This window comes from Chiroxiphia lanceolata, chromosome 2 (genome assembly GCF_009829145.1).
Source record: "Chiroxiphia lanceolata isolate bChiLan1 chromosome 2, bChiLan1.pri, whole genome shotgun sequence".
NCBI lineage: Eukaryota > Metazoa > Chordata > Aves > Passeriformes > Pipridae > Chiroxiphia > Chiroxiphia lanceolata.
In genome coordinates, this window is record NC_045638.1 from 15,989,102 (window position 1) to 16,013,985 (window position 24,884).

At 37.4% G+C, this 24,884-nt stretch overlaps 1 protein-coding gene across 9 annotated transcripts in view; it reads left to right on the forward strand.

Moving 5' to 3' along the window:
- Positions 1 to 24,884, forward strand: part of ADGRG2 (adhesion G protein-coupled receptor G2) — a 64,086-nt gene that overhangs the window by 16,730 nt on the left and 22,472 nt on the right. For 8 of the 9 annotated variants that reach the window (XM_032680247.1, XM_032680246.1, XM_032680245.1 and 5 more), the window contains 12 exons: positions 3,575 to 4,192; positions 13,801 to 13,842; positions 15,064 to 15,096; positions 16,617 to 16,649; positions 17,582 to 17,623; positions 19,198 to 19,245; positions 20,381 to 20,448; positions 21,859 to 21,932; positions 22,932 to 22,971; positions 23,092 to 23,126; positions 23,818 to 23,900; positions 24,547 to 24,607. In XM_032680247.1, the coding sequence (XP_032536138.1) occupies positions 3,575 to 4,192; positions 13,801 to 13,842; positions 15,064 to 15,096; positions 16,617 to 16,649; positions 17,582 to 17,623; positions 19,198 to 19,245; positions 20,381 to 20,448; positions 21,859 to 21,932; positions 22,932 to 22,971; positions 23,092 to 23,126; positions 23,818 to 23,900; positions 24,547 to 24,607 (1,177 nt within the window). The remainder of the gene's footprint in view (positions 1 to 3,574; positions 4,193 to 13,800; positions 13,843 to 15,063; positions 15,097 to 16,616; positions 16,650 to 17,581; positions 17,624 to 19,197; positions 19,246 to 20,380; positions 20,449 to 21,858; positions 21,933 to 22,931; positions 22,972 to 23,091; positions 23,127 to 23,817; positions 23,901 to 24,546; positions 24,608 to 24,884) is intronic. The other variant, XM_032680253.1, reaches the window with a different exon arrangement.

Sequence of the window (24,884 nt, forward strand, 5' to 3'; positions counted from 1 at the left end):
CTGGGTCATGTTGAACTTCTCATCAACCAACACCCCGAAGTGCTTCTCCTCAGGGTTTATCTCAGTCCATTCTCTGCCCAGTCTGTATTTGTGCTTGGGATTGCCCTGACCCAGATACGGAACCTTGCACTTGGCTTTTTGAACTTTGTGATGTTTGCACAGGCCCATCTTAAAGTCTGTTAAGGTCCTTCTGGATGGCATCCCTTCCCTGCAGTGTGTCGACCACACCACACAGCTGGGTGTTGTTGGCGAACTTGGTGAGGGTGCACTCAATCCCACTGTCCATGTCAGATGTTAAACAGTTCTGGTCCCAATACCAGCCCCTGAGGAACACCACTAGTCATTTGTCTCTCCATGGACATTGAGCTGTTGACCACAACGTTTTGAGTGCGACTGTCCAGCCAATTCTTTATTCACTGAGTGGTCCGTCCATCAAATCCCTGTTTTTCCAGTTTAGAGACAAGGATGTCGTGTAGCACAGTGTCAAATGCTTTGTAAAAGTCCAGATAGATGACATCAGTTGCTCTTCCCTCATCCATTAATTCTTTAACCCTGTCCTAGAAGGGCACCAAATTTGTCAGGCATGATTTGCGCTTAGTGAAGCCACGTTGGTCACCAATCACCTCCTTCTTTTCCATGTGCCTTAGCACAGTTTCCAGGAGGATCAGCTCCATGATTTTGCTGGCCCCGGAGGTGAGACTTACTGGCCTGTAGTTCCCTGAGTCGTTCTGGTTTACCTTTTTAAAAATGGCTTGGAGAAATATGATCTTGTTCAGAGGAGGAGGATGCAAGACTGAGACATGAGGATGCAGTAAGGGCTATAGTGCTGCCTTCTATCTCTGTTTCTATATTTTATTCAGTATCTATTAAATGCAAAATATCTGTGCAGTCCTGGCTATAGGACACACAACCTGTGATTTTCTTTTTGCCTCCCATTTGTCATTTCACAAATTCCTTAGATTGCTACATTTTATTTGATCATGGGTCAGTTTACATGACAGAAGTCCTTCTGGCGACAGATGGGGTACACCTGTCTCAAAGTGGGAAAAGGATCTTTGCATGGGAATTAGCAGTGCTCATTAGAAGAGCTTTAAACTAGATTTGAAGGCAGAAGAGGATGAAACCAGGGTCACTAGGGAAGTCTCAGGGCAACACATCAATATTTGAGGGATGGTATGCTAGCAGCATCCTTTGGTCTGCCATCTCAGTGGAGGTAGGGGATGGAAATCGCCACAGCAGCAGACATGCGAGAGTTATTGATGCGTTAGAAAGCATGGAAGTACCTGGGAATGATTGTGTAGGAACTGGGGCTCCTCCCTCCAGAGAGGTGTCAGGATCAATAGCACAACTAAAGTTCATCCTCACCAACCCGTGCAGGTGGACAACAAACAGGAGAAGCTGGAAGCCATTGGGCAACAGGAAAACGATGCCTCAGCTGCTATCACAGAAACATGGTGAGATGACTCACACCTAGAATGTTGCAATGGATGAGTATAAACTCTTCAGAAGGGATAGGCAAGGAGAGGCAGTGGGGTAGCTGTGTTGCACTAGGAGTGTTTTGGTTGTCTGGAGCTTAATGATGGTGACATTAGGGTTGAGTGTTTGTGGATAAGAGCCAAGGGGAAGGCCAACAAGGCACATTCCCACAGATGGTGGGAATCTGTTATAGGCCACACAACCAGGATGAAGAGGCAAATGAAATATTCCTTCAGTACCTAGGAGAAGTCTCATGATCACTGGCCCTTGTTCTCATGGGGGACTTCAGCTTACCAGGACGCCTGTTGGAAGTACAGCAGAGAGGAAAGAGTCGAGGAGGTTTTCAGAGTGTTTGGAAGGTGACCTGACACAGTTGGTGAGGGAGCCAACTAGGAAAGGTGCCCTGCTGGACATGCTGGACCTCTGTTGTTTGTGAACAGAGAAGGACTAGTGCATGATGTGGTGGTTGAAGGGTGTCTTGGGCAGAGTGATCTCAAAAAGGTAAGAGTTTTTGTTTGTTGGAGAAGTCAGCCCTTGGGAGACAGTCCTGAAGGGTAAAGGAGCCCAGGAAGGCTGGACACCCTTCTTCAAGAAGGAAATCTTAATGGTGCAGGAGCAGGCTAAAAGATGAGCCAGAGGGGGAGGCAAACAGCCTGGCTGAACAGAGACCTTTGGCTGGAACTCAGGAAAAAAAGGAGAGTTTATGACCTTTGGAAAATGGGGCAGGAAACTCAGGAGGACTACAAGGATGTCATGAGATTATGCAGGGAGAAAATCAGAAGGGCCAAAACTCGGCTAGAATTTAATCTGGTCACTGCTCTAAAAGACAATAAAAAATGTTTCTATAAATACATTAGCAACCAAAGGGCTAAGGAGAATCACCAGCCTTTATTGGATGAAGGGGGGAACATAGTGACATAGTATGAGGAAAAGGCTGGTGCCTTCATGCCTTTTTTGCCTCGATCATTATTAGAAAGACCAGTTGCTCTCTGGATATCCAGCACCCTGAGCTGGAAGAGAGGGATGGGGAGCAGAATGAAGGCTCAGTTGTACGAGGTTCAGCAAAGCCAAGTGCCAGGCCCTGGACTTGGGTCAGAACAACCCCAGGCAGTGCTACTTACAGGCTTGGGGAAGAGTGTCTGGAAGACGCCTGAGAGAAAAGGACCTTGGGGTGTCGATCAACAGCTGGCTGGACATGAGCCAGCAGTGTGCCCAGGTGGTCAAGAAGGCCAATGGCATCCTGGCCAGTATCAGCAAAAGTGTGACCAGGAGGACCAGGACAGTGATTGTTCCCTGGTACTCAGAGCTGGTGAGACCACACCTCAAATCTTGTGTTCAGTTTTGGGCCCCTCATGATAAGAAAGACACTGAGTTGCTGGATTGTGTGCAGAGAAGGGCAGTGGAGCTGGTGAAGAGTCTGGAGCACAAGTCTTATGAGGAGCATCTGAGGGAGCTGGGGTTGTTTCACGTGGAGAAAAGAAGGCTGAGGGGAGACCTAATCGCTCACAACCTGAAAGGAGGTTGTAGTGAGATGGGAGTTATTTCTTCTCCCAGGTCACAAATGATAGGACAAGAGCAAACAGCCTCAAGTTGCACCAGGGGAGGTTTAGGTTGGATATTAGGAAAAATTTCTTCACGGAAAGGGTTGTCAAGCATTGTACCAGGCTGTGCAGGAAAGTTTTTGAGTTACCATCCCTGAAGGTGTTCAAAAGACATGTAGATGTGGCATTTAGGGACATGGTTTAGTGGTGGACTTGGCAGTGCTGGACTTGCAGTTGACTTGATGATCTTAGAGGTCTTCTCCAACCTAAACAATTTAGTGGTTCTACATAGTCATCCTTGGTCTCGTGCATGAGTTTTACTTCAAAGCTTTCATGAGCAGCTAGGATTTATTGACTGCCTCCAAAATTGTCTCTTCCCTACCGCAAAAAACCCCCCAAAAACACCAAAAGAGTAGATTACAAGGTTATTTCTTAATGTGTTGTTTATAAACTCCTACGTAAATGCCTAGGAATTGTACTATATGGAAGAATAACAGTGGTATAAAAGATACTTTTAAAAACTAAATAATTTTACAAATCACCTTTTCTTTATTTAGATCAGGAGGATTTCCTGGGGCGATATAAAGCTGTCTTTAAGACTGCATGTGAAGATCCTTGGATTATGTCATCAAGAATTTCTCTGCATCCCTTGAAAGAATTCCTTGTCTGTGTGGACCTCAAACTATATTCATCACACAGTCCATGGATAGCATATGTATACACTCAAGAAACACCTCACATCAATGTCTCTGCAAATAAGTATGATCTTGGACTTATGGGAGATCACGGCAAATTGAGCATATGGTTGTTTGGAAATCAAATCAATAAAACAGCAAGACTTCATGAAAACACTTGGAACCAAATATGTATCCAGTGGAAAAGTGACAATGAGGAGATGAAGGTGTTCATAGATGGAAAAAAAAGATTAAGCAAAAAACTAAGGGGGAAAGTTAATTTGCCTGGAAAAGGCCAGTTCTTACTTGGCTGTTCAAAGCCACGAGGTGCAGCTGCATCACCTAACCAGGGTATGACTGGGGAACTGTACATGTTCAGAATGTGGGACAAGGCAAATATAACACAGTCTGAGGACTGCCAGGATAGTGGTGTTATAGGCTGGAGAAAGGAGGATTGGACCTATACCACCACAGCAGAAGAGGATAACTCTTTGCCGTGTGGTAAGTACCGTTGCATTGTTTTTGAAATAATGATTTAGTCAAAAGTTTCTCTTCCAGATTTTACAAAGCCTCACTCTACTAATCATTCCTAGCTAAATTGTTAATGAGAACATGTGAGGACCTGCAGCTTTTGCTAGCTTTTATCCAAATGAAAAAGCATAGCAGCAGTTCTTTACAAACTTTCAACTTGCTTCAACTTTTGTTTCTATCTACTGTCCATGTAATATGAGAGCAGGATGCATGCAGCCAAAACTCCTTGGAGTGTTTGGGCATATATCAATGTCATCTTAATTAATTTACACACCTTCTGTACAGGGAATAAATACAGAGGAAAGCATTGGTGGTCCTCACTGTGCACATTTGCTGGGCCAGAATTTCAATCAGTGTAACTTTTTGCTGCTTCATTGGCACATTACACCATCTTCAGCTGGCATGGTCTACATCTGTAAAAATTACTGGAGGCTTCTTCTTTATCAGTAATGACTCCTTTATTAAAATGGCCAAATGATCTCACACATTTCTTAAAATTCCCCTCTGCCCTGAAAAAGAACCATAAAAAATCTTTAAATCAAATCAAACCAAGATTTTTTTTTTTCAGAGATAATTGAATTCAAGCAAGAGAATAATCCTGGTTTTAGCTCTTGCTAGCCTATCTGTTGGCAAGAAAGACAAACTTGATTCAAGTAAATTATGTTATCTCCTAAGAGCTTTTAAGGTGACTGGCTCAATTTTATAAAAATCCTAAGATTTTTATATAGCATCAATGATTCAGTTAAACTGTGACACTGGTCTTAGTCATCATCACCTTTATCCTTAAAAACTGTAGCTATCTATTTTGTGCAGATTCAAAAATATCTTTTAGCTGTGTAATCTTATAACCACTGTCTGACTGAGTAGATTGAAAGTGTCTTAGTAAGGGCATTAAAATGAGATCACCAGATTTCTTTTTCTGGGAGAGAAAGAAATATGTCCAACAAACCAGGACTCATGGAGAATGCCCCTAGCACTGATTTGTAAGGAATGAAGTTCCTCTGCTGACCCTGACGCTGTAGTTGGGAGCACATCTTTGTTGGGTTGTGTGATTTGAAAAAGGAGCTGAAGAAAGGATGTCTTTCTTTTATTCATGTGTGACCGTGTTTGAAGGAATACAGTCCTAAGACTGAAAGGGGGAACATTCTGGCTACCAGAAAAAAGTTTTCTACAAAGAAAGCTTGAGAGAGGTATGTCTGGGTAGTGTGGAGTGAAGCAGAGTGGAGTGGAGCACCTGATTCTCTTTCACTGGTACACAGAAAGGACAACCTCCTTGTTTTCAGTTCCAGCACCTTCTGCCCTGAATATAGAGCTCCCTTGAGCATCACAGGGCAGCTTGGTTAGCCAATGCCCAACTTCAGCCCCAACGGATTAATGATTTTAGAATTCATGATTTAATGGCTTGTGGAATCTTTTCTCTGTCTGCAAGAGCTCTCTAGTGAGTGTGTAAGATGCATGGTTTCCAAAGCTCTGCTACTTAGTGAAACTGCTGACAGGGGTTTGTTTCAGTGCAGAGGCCATCTCTGCTGCCAAATATAAATTATCTCCTCTAGATAACTTGGGAGATTAAATGCTTTTCAAAGGGAAGCTCACTGGGCTTTTTATTACAGTTTATTTGCCTCTCTTCAGTAATAGATGCATTTTAGCTGATTGTGCCTCCCCAAGTCATCCTGTGAAAAGCATGTATTTAGCAAATGCTAGTCCAATAGATAACAAAGCATTTACAGTAGGAATATCTAACAGTCAGTGTCAGGTGATTTTAATTGATAAAGCTGCCAGTCTTATAATATGATTTCTTTCAATAAATTCCTCTGAACACCTGTGTAAAAATTACCTGATTTCGGAGGCTTCTCTGGTTTTTGTTAAAGCAGAAAGACTTTGAGTAGTAAGTCTGCAGAAAGATCTGATTTTGCATCTGCAAAGAATATAACTTGCAAAGGGATAAAGCTTGGGAAAGGACTGTGCCTCTTGCATAGGCACAAAAGGTGAAAAGGAACTGGTTCATTACAGTCATAATTGTGCCGGAGGACAAGTTTTGGAATTTTTTTTTGTGACCTGGTTGGCATTTTGTGCCTACATAAAACAATTATTTGCAAAATATCAGTCAAAGGCTACCATAATTTAACTTAACATCACATAGTTATTTCATGTTTCCTTACCTCCTTTTCCTGCCTTTCTTTTTCTTGTCTCTTTTGATTATTTTTCTTTAGGTTTTATGGTTTATTTTAATGGTAGTTTTTCAGATTACCAAAAATTAATTTAATATTTTCTTAATTTTGTGAGGTCTAATACGGACCAAAATCCTGATTCTGGTAAGATTTACACACATGCTTAGCACTTGGAGGCATGCTCAGCTTTAACCAAGTAGTTCACTCCCCAGAAGTGGATGGGATTGCCTTTGCAGTAGCTACGTATCTTATAGCTCTGAAGATTTGCAAGAAAGGACATACCTGGCTGCTTCCCAGCTTGTGATGAGGGCTGATCACATTTCTTGGGCTAATGGTACTTAGCAACAGCAAACTTTTATATCTGAGTTAAAGATGAAATTCTTTCTTCTTCCGGTCACAGAGTCTTCTGGTTCTCCTCTGCTTGGTGTGGCCATTGCAGGCTGGGCAGGTGTAAAAACTGCGGGTAGGGCCAAAGAGGGCAGGAGGCCACGCACATTGTGCGTCACTGGCCTTCCACTTACATTCCTCAGGTTCCTTTGATAATTCCCCTCTTGCTGAGAATGACAAGTAGCATAATAGCTGTGATATGGAGAAAAGAGTGCCACAGGTTGAATGTATCTCACTTTACAGGTCATCTCCTGTTATTAAAAAATATATAAGTGAAGAAAGATGCGCTTACTATTCTAAATTCTAACTTTGGGAAATTTCCGTATCTTGTTCCTTGATGAATGATTCCTCTGTAGCTAAATCCTTTAATGTGGAGAATATGAATGGTGTCACTAATGTCTCTGTACAATCCAACAAAAAAGCCTACTAAGTAATCTAAAGTTCGGGGTGATTCAAGAGAACAGACCCACAAGAAAATAAGTGAGTTTAAAATGCTAAATCCTTGGAAAAGAAATTTTAGTCACCTGTGAGCACCAGCTCTTCAGTTGTCATTTTCACATGGGATATTTGCAAGTTGCCTTTAATAATAACTTCACAGTGGGAAGAAATGTACTGTTTAAACATTAATCATTTCAGTTACACATTAAACAGTAACTTTCTTAATCCAAATATAAATATCCAAACTGTTAAGCTGTGCATTTATACAAGGAGAACAGAGATGATGGAATATCTTTAACTAATTTCAATGAATAAATAGATTATTTTTGGCATAATTGTCAATAGTATCACTGGCAGTAAAGCACTGTCATCTCATTTGTGATATTGGTGCTCTAGGTTTTAGCAGGAGTCCAGTGCCTGTTGCTTTTGGTTGCCTTTGTTTTTTTTAATAACTAAAATTCAGACTATACTGTGGCATTTTAGATTTTTGTAAACTGTCTTGTCCAACCTTCAAGATTAAGATATTGCCCCCTCTTTTTCATGTACCCTTTTCACTCTCAATATTGCTGAGCCTCCTATTGGTGTTTCTGGAAGAGGTTTCCAGGCTTCTGAACAAAGCATTTAATGCGGACGGGAGAAATGGGAAGTGACCAGTGTCCTGTGGAACTATTTTGCCTTTGCATTCTCAAGGAAGAGGAACATTTCAGTTTGGGCTGTTGTTCTAGTCTGCAGGTGTGAGCAGTAGGAGGTATGTTTTAGGTTCATATAATTCCCTTTAAAGATCTCCCAGTCTGTGTGCCCATCTGATGGCAGGATCACCCTTCCTGGATGGGAGGGTGGAGTCCCAAGGCTTTATGTCCTCAGGCAGAAAGTGGAAATGAAGCTGTCACTCATCCAGTCTGTATCCCAGCCTGTTGGTTACCAAATTTTGGGTCGTATTATGATGTTTACTTAGTGGATCATGAAAGCAGAAGATGAAAAAGTAGATTACTTGCCCCAATACAATTTTCTTTCTAAAACTGTAAGGACAGAATACCACAGAAACCTCTAGAAGCTCTTGAAGGAAGTAAATGTGATGGGAAAAAAGTACCTAACTCTGGAGTGCCTTTTTGATGAGTCATGTACCACTCTACTTTGTACCTATTAACAGAATGCATGTTTGACCTGCTCTTTCTTTGCTCTGTGATATCAAAGGAAATGGCTTTTTGGAAATCAACTTGCTGGAGAATAGGTGATTTGATCCACCTCAGTATCTAATGTACAGTTTTCTGCAAACAGATAAAAACTGTATTTATAATCTAGTTTCCTAAAACCCATGTAACATGAAAGTTGAGTTAAAAGTAATTGTGCCTAAATATTCTGTTAAGAATACTAAAACTGGCCAAAGTGACAGACCTTGATGTGAAAAAGCACTGTCATTGTTTTCTTACATATTTTTCTGTCCAATGGTCACTGATAATTCATCCTTTCCACCACAGGGAATCAGAGCAGATATGAGGTGTCATGAGGGGCACCAAAACATAAAATGAAGATTGTACATAAATTTTGTCCTAGAAAGTTATATACAGTGTGCCTCAAAATCTAACTTACATAGAAAATCAAGGTAGGCTATCCTACCGTGTACAACTAACTAACAACTGTTAGTTGGGGAGGATTTTTATGTGTTATTATTATTAATGCCTTGTGTGACAGGATGGCTCATTTTGGCAGAATGTTTATTCGTTAAAGGTTTCAAATGTTAAAGGGACCTAATATCTTAATAGAAAATACGGATTTATTTTGAATATGATAATTGAATGTCATATTTTTGCTGCCTGTTTCTGTAAATAGCTGGACTTTAGAACAGCACCACTTTGAAATTTTGCTATTTGAGCTTCTCAGGTTCTTTTGTGACAAGTCCTGTGAAATGTATTAATGCCAGGCATTTTCATTTCACTGAATGCAAACGGACAGTAGTTGCTGCACAGTACTGGTGATTGCTGTAATACATACCAATAACTATTGCCTGTAAGAATGTGTAGAAGAGGATTTGTATAGAATTAAAAAATGTAGTGTGGAATTGACTTTTCAATGTAATGGTTTTAATTACTTTTTTTTTTTTTTTAAACCAGAAGGTGATAATAAAAACTGGAATAAAAACTTCCACTTTGGCATTTTTGGTGGGAGTCAATTCCCCTGCCTGAATCAGGTGAAGTTTTGGTGAAAAAACTTTAAGCACTCAAGGTTTTGCTGTAACTTCTTATTTAGAAAATCTAATTTTTAAGTATTTCCTTGTATTTTTATGTGCACCTGTAAGTCAAAACTGATCTTATTAGCAATGTACGGTCATGGTTATCTAACAGCCAAGTCCATGTAGAGCTCTAGTTCACTACAGCTCAGACTTTTTTTCTCCTCCTAAGAAAGCCGTGTAGTTGTTGTCTCAGCTTGCTCAAAGGATGCTTTCTGCAGAAGTTTAAAAGAGATCAAGAAGTGTTAGGTAAAACAGGATTAGTCAGCAGCAACACTGTTCCCCTGAGACAGGGGGACAAAAACAGCTGCCGGTAATTTACTTCTTGCATGAAGTGTTATCGGCAGCCAGGTTCCAGCTGCTTCTCACTTCTCCGCCCTGGAAAAACTGAACTGCTTCTGGCAGAGCCGGTTGCCTGAAGACAGGTGAATCAGAAAGGGTGTTGGCCTTTCCAAAACATTTAATAAAGAGTGTACTGCTCATAAGTTAGATTGGAGGTAGGGAGAAGAAAAGGATTTTTTTCATTCTTCCAGTTGGAGGTAGAACACTGGACACCCTTGGTGCTTTAGGGGATTTTTCTGTATGTTGTGTCCAAGTTTCCGAAAAAATAGCATGTTATGAGTGATCGTGCCTTTGGTGCAGGGTCCAGAACCATCTGTCTCATCTTGACCATTGTGTTACAAAGCCTCCTTCTGTCTTTCTTTCCCTTTGGCTGAATTGATTTTTCAGTTCTGTGTTGCTTGGTGGAACAGCTTTAGCAGGACATGTAGGGACCATCACATCCTAAAAGAGCCAGTTGCTTAAGAATTAAGAGCTCTCATGCTAAGGAATGCTGTAAGCAGAAAACTGTTTTTTAAATAGGGTCAGACGCTGGTCTCTCTCAGAGCTACATCAGTTTGTGCACCAAGCCTTAAGTACTTTTACTAGTGGGTTTAATCTACCAGATGGAAGATGCTAAAGTTACAGTGGATCCCACTGTCATACAAAGTCATTGTGGAAAATGAAAGGGAAATGAAGGTTGTGACAATTTTTACAGCTGTGATATGGAGTTATGGTTGGCTAAACAGGTTTCATACCAGCGGAACAGTTTCCTCTGCCTACACGAAGGAGTTTCTCAAGTCTTGGCTTAGCCTGTAGCTATTTGTGTCAGAACAGTACAAAGTGATATGAAGACAGTAAGGGACTTGCTACTTCTACTTCTAATGATGCATATTAGTAACAGAAACTGGTGCTTATCTCATGTAATGGAGTTGCCTTTTCCCTCAGAAAAGAAAGCAAACAGTTCTTGTGGAGTTCTGTTCTATGTCCTTTGCATCAAAAGCAAAGAACAATACTGATTTTTTTTTCCTGTTTATTTGCTGTTTGAATCCTCAGGAATGTTTGCTATTAGAGAAAATGTAGCAAACTATTACTAGAATATATGATGTCATGTTTTGGCATAGGATATATTAGGTATACTGATTTGATGATCCTGAACTAACAATGTTGCAAATAAAAACCCACAGAGCAAATAAATGGATGTTTCATATACGTGTGGATTTTCTTGCTCTTATCAACAGTAAACAACATAAGGGAAATATATTTTCTGTTGGCTTGTAACTAGCACACCTTGAGTTATTTTACTTCCCTTTTTTCATGCCAACTTTAGAGTTATTTTGGATTGAACTTTAATTCTTCTCCAAATAAACCTTATTAATTTTCTTTTCTAGTTCTTAAACACAGCAAAGGAGGAGGGTTAACAAATGTAAGTGATATTTAGTTATATATGATAAGGTGATTCTGATGAAAGACTTGGTTAGTGAACTTAACTCTGCACCTTGATCAAGGACAAGTGTCACGAATAATTTCTATCAGTTCTAGGCATGTGAATATTGTGCTGTAAGAAAAGTAATGGTTAGGTTTTTGTCCAGAAAAAAGTGCCCCTCAGATTATGTGTGCCATCATCACTGGCTGTATTTGTCAGCTCCATGTTCATGGTTGTGTTTAGCTTATTTTACTCCCTGTAATGCTAGATCTGTTATTAAAAGCATTTGGCACTTTTAGAGTTCACTGTCTTCTTACTAACCTACAATACTAAATATGTTAGTGGGCAATTTTCTTACCTGTCTCAGGGTACTACTTGTGTTCTCAAAAATTCACAAAGCAAATTGAAGGGATATGGAGGATGTGAAATACAGTTTGCATACAGCAAGACTATGTCTACACTGAATCCACAAGGTTATGTGAGAAAGACCTTTAGGTCAGATTTCCTGGGCAAAACTTATTTTTTTGGTGGGCAGAAGAAGCAGTGTGGTGGTATTTGCTGTGAAATGCTGGGCATTTGAGAGATGGGTTCCTTTTGAGAACTGAATTTCCTCAAGAGCTTTCCGTTGGAGATAAGGGCTTTTACACAAGGTGCTAACCACTAGTGAGACAGGACCAGTAACAGGTAAAGTTTTGGAGATGGAATTCACTTTCTGTAGTAGGAAGATCAGTTTGCCCACCTGTGGAAGGATACTTTCTTCTCTGGGCAGAAATTCACTTCTTCATGTAGAATTGACTCAATTATTTTTATCCACCCCATTCTACCTTAAAAAAACTATTTACCTGTTTAAACAATACACAAGAGTTTTATCTGACTACTGCTTCAGTTCTACATATTATTCAAAGTCAGCATTGTATCTTAAGGTTCTTCCTGTATGGGATGGTGTGTTGCCACATGTTTTTCAAGGCCCAGGGTGATGTTTTGAGTGGTGACACAGGCTGCAGTGTACATTTGTAGCCATGTGCTAGTTTTCTCCACCACAAGAAGCACGTGGCACTTGCCTTGTGGCAGGCTTGCAGCAGTGGTGGGATTTAATTGATCTGCTAGGCCTCATCATTGATAGCCCAGACACCATCTTCTATTCCAGGAAGATTTTACTCATTTGGCTTACTTGATTACAGCACGTTTCACATGCATGAGTAGCTGTGTCATAGCTTTAATTGTCAAATCTACACCTTTATCAAGAGCCCATCTCTATATGGCATCTCTCTCTGGGAATCCCTAGCGATGCCTAAAGGAGCTGAGGAAAAAAAACTCCAGAGCAATTTAATTAGAGGTGAGATAAGAAAAGGATTTAATCGTGCCTCCAAGGCACAGAAGGTACAAAATGCTCACGCCCCTCTGCCTCAGGTGCTTACAATTTATAATATTGTTTGTCCAATCCCAGGTTTTTCCACCCTCTGGCTTTTGCCCTGGTCCGCCCCTGGCCTGCCCCTAGGGAATTGGGGCTGGGGTCTTTTCAAGACCACCTACTTCATCACTCGGTCTTCTTTGGAGCATGAAGAGTACACAGTTACCCAGTTCTTGACTGTACTCTGCGGTTTAGGCCAGAGTACAAGTGTTCTTTAAACAGAATAGGCCTATCTTGACAAGAGACTAAACACTTTAATGGAATTCGGGCGTATTGATATGGGGAACTGGGGTAAAAGGTTTGAAGAATGTGTGTAGTTACTATGCTAAGGGTAAGGGAAAGGGTAAAGGAATAAATGCTGCTGTTTCTAAAATCTACTTCTGCTATATAGCTACTTATAAAACTTAGAAAAATCAAAAAACTAAAAGAACCTTAAGGCATCACTAGGGACATGTTTCCTGGGCCCGTTGAGCTAGAAACAGCTCACCTTTTCATTCCCAGTCCACGTTCACCTGAACCACTTCCTTTCTGGCAGCCTGATCTCTCTGCTCATTGTTTAGATATTCTTTGGTGGTGCAGCTCTTGGACACATGAGTGTCTTTGTGATGTATAAGCACATCATGATGTTAGTACGTTCTCAAAGTACACCCCATGTAATTTGTCAAGATGTACGGAATAAAGCAACCCTTTCTTACCCAAATCTGGTGCCTCCTGCTTTCTTTTGTTGCTGTTTAATTTCTCCAATTCTCTTTGTATTAATAAAATTTCATTTTTTGAATAATTCGTCAGAATTAATTTTCCCCATTTTTACAAAAATAACCATGTGAAAGCACAGTTGTCTGTACTTGTTACATTTTGGTTGCTGCTATTTCAGTCTGCTTCATCTTTGCTCAAGCAAATGTGCTGAACAGGTTTCGAAAAACACTGGCAATGGAAGGGTAGTGGGAAAGCTCATGGCCTAATCTGTATTTTTATAAGTATAAAAGTGATAAATTGAGTAAAAAAAACCAGTTCAATTTACAGCTTCAGAAAGACTTGACACATATTTCTCAATGGATGCAAAGTAGTTTTGCAAACCAGCTTGAACTGAGGTGAGTAGCACATGTAAAATGGTTGTGTTTAAAAAACTATGTGTATATATATGTGTGTGTGTACAAATACATATAAAAGCTTCCGCTCCTAAAAGATCTTCTTCCTTTGCAGTTGAAACTACTGCTACGTTGCCTGGCAGAAAACAGATAACAGGTATATTTGGGTTCTGTGGGTTTTTTCCCCATTGTTCTGTTTTAGAAAGTGTGTAGGAAGATTGCTGCTGCTGTTACTTTTTAATTCATGGAGATAGCTATGCATATGCAAATATTTAAAATCGATTATCCGTATAATCCTGGTGGCTTATTAGCCAATTTCATGGTGCAAATGGCAGCAGTAATTTTCCAGAGAAAATACAGTCTGAGCAAGGAATCATGAATGATTAGCATTTCAGAAACTCCCTGTTTACCATTTTTAATCAAAAAAACAGTCTGGTTTTCCTTGGAAACTTTTGGTATCTGTGATTTAAGTCTTCTACAGAAGAAGGAAAGGCTTTACACTATAATCAGTGTGTTGTAAGCAACATTATAGGATGACTTTTGAACTTTGAGAGAAGATGTTGAAATACCTTAAGTATATAGTCCTTCATATTTGCATCCAGCTGTTCTTTAGATTATATTTCTGTGATAACTGTGACTTGACTTGCCTGTGACACTATCAAAAACACTCAGTGGGTAGGTTGACTTTTAAAGGGCTAACTTTTAAGTGGCTATGTGAGTCAGATATCAAATTTCCTAATTTATTTTTTATCAAAACACTGACTGTAGCAATATAAAAAATCTAGTGGACAGTGTTTGCTATATAAATAGTTGGCTGGTTGCTATCAAGACCAGAGGTTCAAACTTGAAATCAGGGGGGTTTTAATGCTACTTTTTTTGTAGGATAGAAAAGAGAACAGGTATGTATGGGATAAATTTGAGGTGGAAAGTCTCACTGTTATTATACAAAGTCTGAGAGAAGTTCTTCATACCTGGCTGCAGCCATCTTCTTGTGTATGCTTGATTCCCATTCCCAGAATTAGCAAGACAGGACAGGCATGTGGCTTTCAGGCTAGTGTGGCATATATCTTGGGTCAATGATCTTTAGTTTCTTAATATTATACAATGCAAACTGTCCAGTATTTCTTGAAAAGAAATAATTTTGCATCAAAGTCTATTTTAATTCATAAAAACTGTTAATTTTTTAATAATCAGAGATTGTTACATCTGCCTTTTTGACAACCTGGAAGTGTCATTCTGAAAAAGCAGGTGTTGGCCCTCTTCTGGTGAATGCAGTAAACTTTTGATAACATAAAAGGCTGCTGAGGATGATCATGTGTGTTATAATGGTCTTTTTTCCCCCCTCTTTTTTTTTTTAAATCTGAAACAAAATCTGTAGATTCAGGAGAATCAGCTGCAACAACCATTTCTGGTAAGAAAATCAGGACTTCACTAATTTCTGCAATGTTTTTTATTTCCTGTTAGATAAATCTTCTGCTTTTATCTGAGGTAATACAGAAAAGTTTTAATGTGAGTTCCAACATTCAGTGTTTTCATTGTTTATTTTTTGAAGAGAAAATTAATTGTTTCATTCTATTTTGTAATGAAATAGCTTACCTTGTACGTGAAAGCCAGTTGCTTTCTTGATTAATGTATAGTACATATAGTATTCTAGATAGAAAAAATAATAGACAGAAACACACCTTATTTTGTTCTTTTACAGATACAGTCTTTCTTTGGCTATGCTTCATCTTTAGCAACTGCAACTAATTCAGTATTTGTTGTAGTATACACCAAGCCAAATAATACAGATGAAAGCAGCACTTAGTTTTCACTCCGATTCCTCATACTTTGACTGCATGTTAGTTGCATTAGAAAATTAGTTGTCTTCAGGGTTTTTACTTAAGAACCAAATAGGCATTTACACTGCCTATGGAATTGAGGGCACTATTGAAAATGCTCAGAATAGTTAGCCTAGTTGAAGTAAATGTATCAGAAAGAAAAGTTACTTTTCTCTTTCATATGGAAATGCAGTAGATTGCTTTTTTCTTTTTCCTTGATATGCAACTATCTATGCAGAGGCACAACTTGTCTTTATTTACTTCTTCTAATGACAGTGATGCTTTTAGTAACGAAGTTTGGATAGTATAAAGTTCTTCTGTTGTGAAGCTGCTCTGGCCCACGTAAAAAAAGTCACTGTCATATTGGAGTGATGCAAAGTGCTCCTCTAACCATTTTGTGTTTCTGTGCTGACACTTAAGATATGCTCACTAAAGCACATACTTCTGTAGATTTTTTCTATTGTCTTTATTTTTTTCCCTTTCTTTTGATGTAGCTGAAAAAAACTTTGCATCGTTATTTTATTTATGTATGGTAACTGACAAAAATAGTGTATTTGGAGAGACAGTTTGCCAAAACCAGTGTGTCACCTCTGCTTATGAATGTTGTGAGTTCATGCAGGAAAAGGCCCTTGAAATTAAGCAGTTGTTGCAATTGGATATGCAAAATTCATCTACATCTTCTAAAGGAATAAAACCAATAAAAGGAACTTTTCGATTATCAACTGTTTTCTGTTCAGATACTCAGGTTTTTTAAATAATGTGATCGTTATTTCAATTATAGTATTGAAATAATGTGAACATTCTTAACAAGCTTTGTTTTGTTCTTAAAATGGAACTTAGATAAATAATATTCAGTTTGTGTTCAACATTATGCATACTTGATCTTTTTTTCTCAAAAATTCATAGACCTAAAATACTTTATTAATACAGTTTTTTACTTCTTTATCTTTTTTTCCCCCAGAATCCTCTATTGTTACTTTTGTCACCTATCCTATTAATCCTTCAGGCAAGATGTTATTAATGATTCTTTTATTTAGATTTTGTTAGATTTAGAATTTTTGGCTTTTTTACATTTTTATTGATTTTACTGTTTTGCATTTTTCTACTCCAGATATGTCTTCAGAGGAGACTACACAAAGTGCAGGTGAGAATTTGCATGAAGAGAGTAAGGTTTCAAGGGAGATGTTTGTTGCATTCATGTTTTTGGTTGTTGGGGTTTTTTTAATAACTGGGGTTTGTTTAGTCTGAATTATTTTCTTACATGATCTTTAAATTTGTCTTTGTCTGCAATCTGTATTTTAAGTCCACATGGGTAGGGCTCTGAGGTGCATTTAACTGACACTGAACTGTTGACCTTTCTTTTTTGTTCAAGATGGCTTCCCAAAGCCCAAATTGGACATATTTATTTTTTAACAAGTGTATAGTTTTTTGATATATCTACAGATAGAGTGTTTTCTGTGCTTTCTGACACTATTTAAAGTATTTTTCAGAAGTAAAATGTGCACTCCATTCCTTAGAGGCACTTCTATATGTTCTTGCAATGAGTTGCCAAATAGGATCAGTAAAGACTCAGTCAGAAGAACTTGCTACCCCTTTCTTTCCTGATTTTTGCATTTGAAAACAAGAAGTAGGTTCATCCCATGTCAATACAGGTTCCTCCATGCCTGTGATGTGAGCTAGAGATCCTGCTACTCTTCATTGCTGATGAAAAGACACATTTTTAGAACATCATTCAATTTAGGCTAAAGAGCCCATGTAAAATGGGATAAATGGGAATCACACTGTAAAAACACCGCTTTCTCCTCTGAATAATAGAGAGTCTGGAGTCACTTTTTTTTATGGGGACATAAACAAGTGATTGGATGGATCTTACTCTGATTGCTGCTTTTGTATTTCTCATGCTGCAAGTAACTTAATCCCCTTATAAATTGTCATGTATTTACACTTCTCCTAGGAAGATGGAGTCCAAAGTAAAAATAAGAAAGCTTATTTTTGTGACATGTATTTCATAGGCTTTTGCAGTTAAAATGTGAAAACTTCAAACTTTTTTTCTTTTCTTTTTTTTTTTTTTAACAGAAACTCTTCGAATCACTGATTATTACTCCACCACAACACCAGGTAGGATTCATGTATCACCACTGCTCTTCTTTTGTGCTTCTCAAAATTTTGGTTTGCATTGAGTTCAGTAAGTCTGCTCCCAAATATTTTTAATAGGATCTTTTTTCTTGGTATTGTGGTGTGTCATATGACCAGTCTGCCTTACTTCACATTGAACTCCAGTCTGGCAGAAGGACTAATTTTAGAATGCTTGTCTAGATGGCTGCATATAGAAGAGTTTGGTTATTTTGTAAGGCAAATCAACAGGTTACCATGAAGATGTAAGAACCACAATCTTGGGGACCACGTTTGCTTAAAAAAAAATCCTCATGCTTTTTAGTAGATAGAAGCAAACTGAATAAAGTCATGATGTTTGACCTCATGGCAGGAAAAGTAGGACCAGGAGTAGACTGAATTTAATTTTTTAATTATCCATGTAGGAGCTGGGTAGACCCACTAGAATGTATTTACCCTGAATTAGTGCAATTGAAAGAGGAACTGACTTGGAGCTGATACAAGTTTTGTAACTATTTCATTGCCAACTGCCAACACAAGGAACAGTAAATTTAGGATCATAGAATCATTAGGGTTGGAAAAGACCTCTAAGGTCATCAGGTCCAACCATCAAATTTATTGGACTCTACACTGCTGTCTGAAAAACTATTTTTTTCTAATAATTTGAATATTACCACCAGCTTACAGTTCATATCCTCTGATGGCTGTTTATTGATGGTGACAAAATTGATGAAGCATCAAATTTTAACAGTTAAATGTTTGTACAACAGAAGAAGTGTCAAAAAAAATTCCCATCTCATTTGGTATTAACTAATGATAACAGCAGAGAAAATAGCATTTGTTTTCCCATTAGTGGGGGCCAAACTGTCTGCTTAAGTAAGGAAAGTTTGCTGCCATGTTGCTTTTATAAAAAAGTGTGGGAGTTTTATCTCGGGTGTAAATAACTTTCTGGTCCTTTATTTTGATATTATACAAGAGAGTCATCTGTTTACAGTACCTTTGATTTAGGATCAGTGTTAGCAGTCTAGGTAGTATTAAAAATATGGAAATTATGGAGCAGCCAAAAGGTTGCTGTAACTAAACAAAGGCACATTCTACTAGATGAGAGCATACATGTTTGTTGTCATCATAGTTGCATTCTATCAGGTAGAACAGTTTTAGCTTCATGCTATCATAAGTAGCCATAGCAGGATCCTCACAATCAGATAATGTGCTGCCTAGTGATTGAATTCTTTGATATTTGAAGAGCTTATTAATATGCTGATTTCTGTTTCTATTTGGATTTAAAAAATAAAATGAAAAAAATGAGACCACTTGCATGTTAGTCTTTTGTGGAAACTGTTACAGAAAATTATTCAAAATTAATTAGTCAAAGCCAGCATGTTTCTGAATACCAAATCTTGAAAAATGTCTTGATAAGTGCTCTAAAGGAATGAAACCTAGTATGTCAAATATTTCTAAAAGGTAAAGACATTTACATTTAAAATATTAAATGACTGTAAATGCGTGTGTCAATATTGGATTTATGTTCAACTTTTTTACTCATTAGTTGTTTTTTCCTCTCCCAAAAAAAACTACAGCAGGCGAAACCATTGTATGCAACATAACACATGTCTGTAATTATTCAGGTTAGTGGTTTTCTTTTTCCTTTTATTCTTACAGAAAATAAGAATATTCTGAATAATGAAGCAATTTTAGTTCCCATGTAAAAGCTATGTCTGTAATAAATTTTCTTGTGAATTTAGAGAGATTTTGTATAATTTCTAAAAATACCAAATGTGGTTTTTTTTCTTTTACAGGAACATGTAGTCTTTTATTTCTGATTTTTGTTTTCTTATCGCACACAATTGCAGATAAGAATTACAAACCTGAGAAAAAAAGAAACTAGTATGCTATGGTAGATGCTAATGTCTGCCACACTTAGTCTAACTCTGTCAGGAATAGAAGTTGAAATACTGTTTAGGAGAATTATTTTAAGACCTACTTTTATTTTAAGAGTCATGTGACAGAACAGACAAAGGTAAATGGAAATGGCAGTCATATTCCCTTTGTGTGTACTAAAAAAAAAATAGTAAAAGATGAACAGCTTCTATGAGACATGCTTAAGAAAATGAAGTCACTTCTGCCAAGTAGCCATATGCTGAGTGGTTTATAGATTAGACTATCTGCTCCCCCCTTCCTGTAAATTTTCCCTAGTGTTTGACACAATAAACTCCTGCATGATTTGGGTGATGTCATATATGCATTCCTGTTTACTGTTTTTTCTCTATAGTCTGCACTTAATGTGTGGATGCAGGAAGAAAGTGTTGTAGGAGTTCCTCTTTGTCTCCAAAATTGGCCTATGAGCTCTCAAAGACTGTTGAGTGATGGTTTGAATTATGGTATCCTGAAAGTTCTTTAATTCCCAAGGGAGTGATTTTTAAAGTATCACTTTGCCTTTATCCACACTTTTTATTCTCACTGTGGGAGTTGGAGTTGCATTAATAGTAATGCACAGTGCAGTTTTTCTGTTTTGGGAAAAAGAATTGCTAGAAGGAATTTAGGGACAACCAGCAAAATTAAATATACAGAAAATAAATAGCTATTGGACTAGTTAATTTGTTGAAATAGTAAGTGAAGAGATGGAAGAACAGCTGCAAAAATATAGAAGCTAGTTCTTATTTCCCTTGTATCGTAACACAAGACAGTAAATTTTTAAATTCTCAAGTTTACATCATGTGGTTTAGCATTGATTTTCTTAACTCTTTTTTCTTTTGGTTTTAGTTTTCTATGTGGGCAAGGTAAAACTTAAGGCAAGTGAAGAAAGTAATACATCACTAAGTGTAGAAATTGTAAGTATTCTTTCTTTTAAAACTTTATTGTACAGAAGGTTGAAATTAAATTCTTTGTCTACACTTAAGATACTCTTACCTTTACATGATTCTTACTGTGTTTGCAGTACAAGGTACTATTTGCAGTGGATGGATCTATTCTCTTTAAACAGCTGTTCTGCAACTAAATTTTAGAATTCCATCTAAGTAAACTTCCTACAGTAAGGAATTTCCTGTATTCTTTTTATAGCCACTGAAAGAGGGGGAAGCCGTGGGAAATCTGGACAGAGGAACTGCCTGATTAAGAATCTACATTTCTTCATACAGGATCTTCCTTTGGAGATTAATTTAGGCACCTGCCTTTAGAAGGAAGCATCATTAGATGGCAACAGTGTGGGCATAATTAAAATTAGATAGCGTCCTGGAAATAATGCATGTTGAGACTCTCATAAATAGTTTTATGCTTTTTTGCATATTTTTGATTATGCTTTTGCATAATCTTTCTATGCTTTTTGGCACGTGGTTAATCAGTTATTAATTTTGCAGTAGACCTATGTGACATGAGTGTGTCCACTTACACAAGACAACAGAGGTTTAAGAAGACAGTATCATGGAAAGCAAGGACCATATAGATGGAGCACTGAATTTGAGCAGGGATATACCCCTGGCAAAGGCCACCCCTACATTGTGTTGTGTTTCAGCGGTGATAGTGCCCTGAAACTGTCCTAGGGTATTAACATGATGCCCATAGCTACTAGAAAAACTGGTGTACATCTCTTGAAACTCTTTTTTTAGGATACTATTTCTAGGTAAAGCCAATAGCATGTATGTTAGATGATGCTTTTCCTCATGGTGTTTGCTGCTTACATGAAATGTTAAAATAACTAGTAATGGTGGTAAGCAGAAGAGCATAGGAAGCAGATCTGTAAAGGGCCTTTAGATAAACCTTGGTGTATCCCCAGGCCCTAATGCTACACAATATATATTTAGCTCAGTTCTATCATGTCTTTCACCTCAGTTCATGACTTCCTACTCCCAGTATTCGGCCCTCTGTTACTTATGCCTGTTGTGGAGCTTGTCACATTGTTGCACTTATAGTTACAAAGTTCATTCAGTGTCTGGTCTAAGCTGTCTTTGTTGCAAACTGAGCCAAATTCCTCTTTTTCCAATATGAGATATGGTGGAGTCACTATTGTATTGCCCATATCTTTCAAAAATCAGATCTTATTTTTTGCTCTATACTAGATCAACAATTCCTTTCATAAGTTGTGACAACAATGCTATGATAAATATTTGTTGCAGTGTACTCATGAGGAAACACACTTCTTATATTTGTAATTTCAGCCTATTAAAATGTGTGAAATGCACATTTTTCTTTTAAGGCTAAAAGTTACTGGTTATACTTACTCTTGTAATCTTTCTTTCTAACAGATTAATAACATAACCACCAGCAGTCAAGTTAGAAAATTAATTGCAATTCCAGCGTCTGCCCCCCAAGAATTGAGGTAAATAATTTTGAATAAGGATTGAAATCTTTGTTATATTTGAAAAAGATGAAGTGAGACCTACCATGTGTTGAGCAGACTGTGTTATTCCTGCACTTTAAAAATTTCAGGAGTTGTAAGTTACTGCTCTTTAACAGAAAGCTCATATTGGTTAGAATAGTCTTAGTTTATGTACCACTGGAGTTCTTTTAAAAAAATGGTACACTTGCTGATTTCCTTTTAGATTCTTCTGGTTCCTTGGGGCTCAACAAGGCCTGAAGTCCTTCTTGTTTATATGCTGCTGATCTTAGTAATACTAGTAGTAGTAATAATAATAGTAATAATACCAATAATAGTAATACCACCTGAGAACATGAGTTGTGGATTGTTGAGAATGCCAGTCTGGCTGCTGCTCTCCATGAATAAATGGTTTGTATAATTTCAGGATAGGTCTGTCTGGTAGGAAGTTATGAAGAGAACTTTCACATCTGCATGTTCTCTAATAAATATTCTTGAAGTCATATCTATGTTTTTATTTTAGTGTAGCTTTTTCTTTCACAGTCTTTGTAAGGAGGGGTTTGAATGAATATTTACTACTACTTCCAAAACTTGCCCCGAAAATCAGAAAGATGTAATTGGCCAACAGATCTTGTTTGTAAAATAAATCCATATTTCTTACTCATTCTATTTCTATGGCTTTGAGCATAGATTTAGAATTCTGTTCCAAATGCTTACTTGCCAAAAGGCAACATTAAGATCTATCTTTTTCTCTTTTAAATAACTTTTACAATGGGTTCATGTTAAAATATGATGACAGAGGTTTGTGTAGTCAACTTTTAAAATGTTTAATGCTTTGAAAAGTGGTTTTACAGTATTAGAACTGGCATGACTTTAAAAAATCACTGATCAACTGCAAAAATATCTTATTTCTGTGCAATTTTTTTTTTTTATTGTAATGTTGTAATTGTTTTTAGAAACATAACTAAAAATCCTCCATAATGGTAACATTTTATTTTAAAGCATTTCAGAGTTCAACAAAACCTTGCAAGCAGTAAGTGAGGTAAGACTACTGATTGTTGTTACTGTTCGGAAAACCTTTTTCCAACTTACTTCTGACAAAGTATCACTCCTACTTTCTCCTGATAAAATAACTTTTATCTGTTATCATTTGTCGTTACAGTCCTCTGTTATGGAATGCAGTGCAGAAAACCAGAGGTTTGTTATTAAATTTTTAAAGATTAAATATTTAAAAGCTAGTATATTGTCTTGTGATATATGCAGTATGCATAGCTCTGTAACAGAAGAAAAAACAATCTTTCTAGGAATTTAAGCTTAAAAAACAGGCTGAAGAAATATTTGTGGGTTAACAAATTCTGATTTCATTATTCTCCTAGCAATAGTGATTTTTAAAAAACTTTTTAGAGTTTGTTGGGGTTTTTTTAACCAAGCTGTGTTGCTTTCATTAATCTTCTGCTGAAGCACAGGCTTGCGTGCCATATCCTTCTGCATCTCAGTATTAGCTGAGCCTTGTAGCAACTGGGAGCACCAGATTTCCAGAACTTATGAATACAATGCAATCTTTATGACTACATTATTATCTTTACAAAATTATCAACTCTTTAACAGCTAACATTGATTAGGGAGGATCCCATTTTTAAGAATCAACAGTGTCTGTACAGATAAGGGATAATAAGCTGACACAAACTGATGTATTACTTTTCTAATTAGCCTGCCATAGTGATTTATTGCATTACAAATATGCCCAAATCTGACAGAGCCTAGGAAAAATGTCCTTTCACCTTTAGCATTTGGGCTAATGTGCTTTCACTTATTATTTGATAGTTTCACGTCTTTTAAAGATGAGGCAGCTGTTTCTTGAATCTGAAGCTTTTTCTTCTCATTATAGTATACACTGCAATTTCTTAATGAAGCTGGCAGAGAGAGAGAATATAAGCAGTTTAACAAACAAAGCAAAAATAAGCCAACTTGGTAAGTCATGTTTTAAACACAGTCTAATCACAATTTTATTGTCTTTACATGTGACTTCCAGGTAGCTAAAAGAAAATATTGTTACTTATTTTTAGACAAAAATATTTTTGTTGTTGAACAATATAAATACATAAAAATTCAGCCTTCTGATTTTTGGGTGGGTGGGTGATAGAAATAACTTTTTAAAAAATTTGGTAAGAAATTACTGGCCACTTTAATAAAGCACATTTTTGAAAGGATTGGGTGTAAAATTAGCTGAGAACATAAATGTGTTGCCAAAATAATGATTAAAAGGTTTGTTAAGTAGCCAAGTTTTCTTAGTGATATTGTGATAGTATGGAGTAGTGGTTCATACCATTTGTCTCTGTTTCAAAAGCTGTATCTTTACATTTTTGTTTGTTTACAATAACAAAAAGAGAAATCTGAACTTGTCAGGCTTTGAGCAAAAATCTAGGGGCATGGCAATATTCTGACTGTCAAGATTTCTTTTGTTTTGCAAAAGTAATTTCAGAAAAAATCAAAATAAATTATGCAGTAAATACTGTTGTTTACATACATAATACAAAGGGTTAAATATTTTACTTAACAATATTAGTAAGTGTTATGCTTCAGGATAAACTAGGTTAATGCTTCTTTGTCACATCAGATCAGTGCTGCTGTTCATCACCAAAGTATTGTTCCTTGACTGCTGAAGAATTACAAATGTAGTAAGTATAAACACAAAATTTGACTTTCTTATTTCTTAAATTTCCTAATACATTACTACAGTCAGCTTCCATGCTGCAGTGTAATAGCCAGGAAGGACTCCTCAAGAAAAAGCTGACAGTCATTTTCCTGTATAGCTCCTTCTCCATTCCTCCCTCTTTCCCTCCTTTCCCTTCTTTTCCTTTTGTGTTCAACATCAGGTCACCTTCAGAACAGGCAGGAAGGGCAGTGGTAGTATTTATGAACTTGCTAGTTAACAAATACAGCAAAATAGAATGT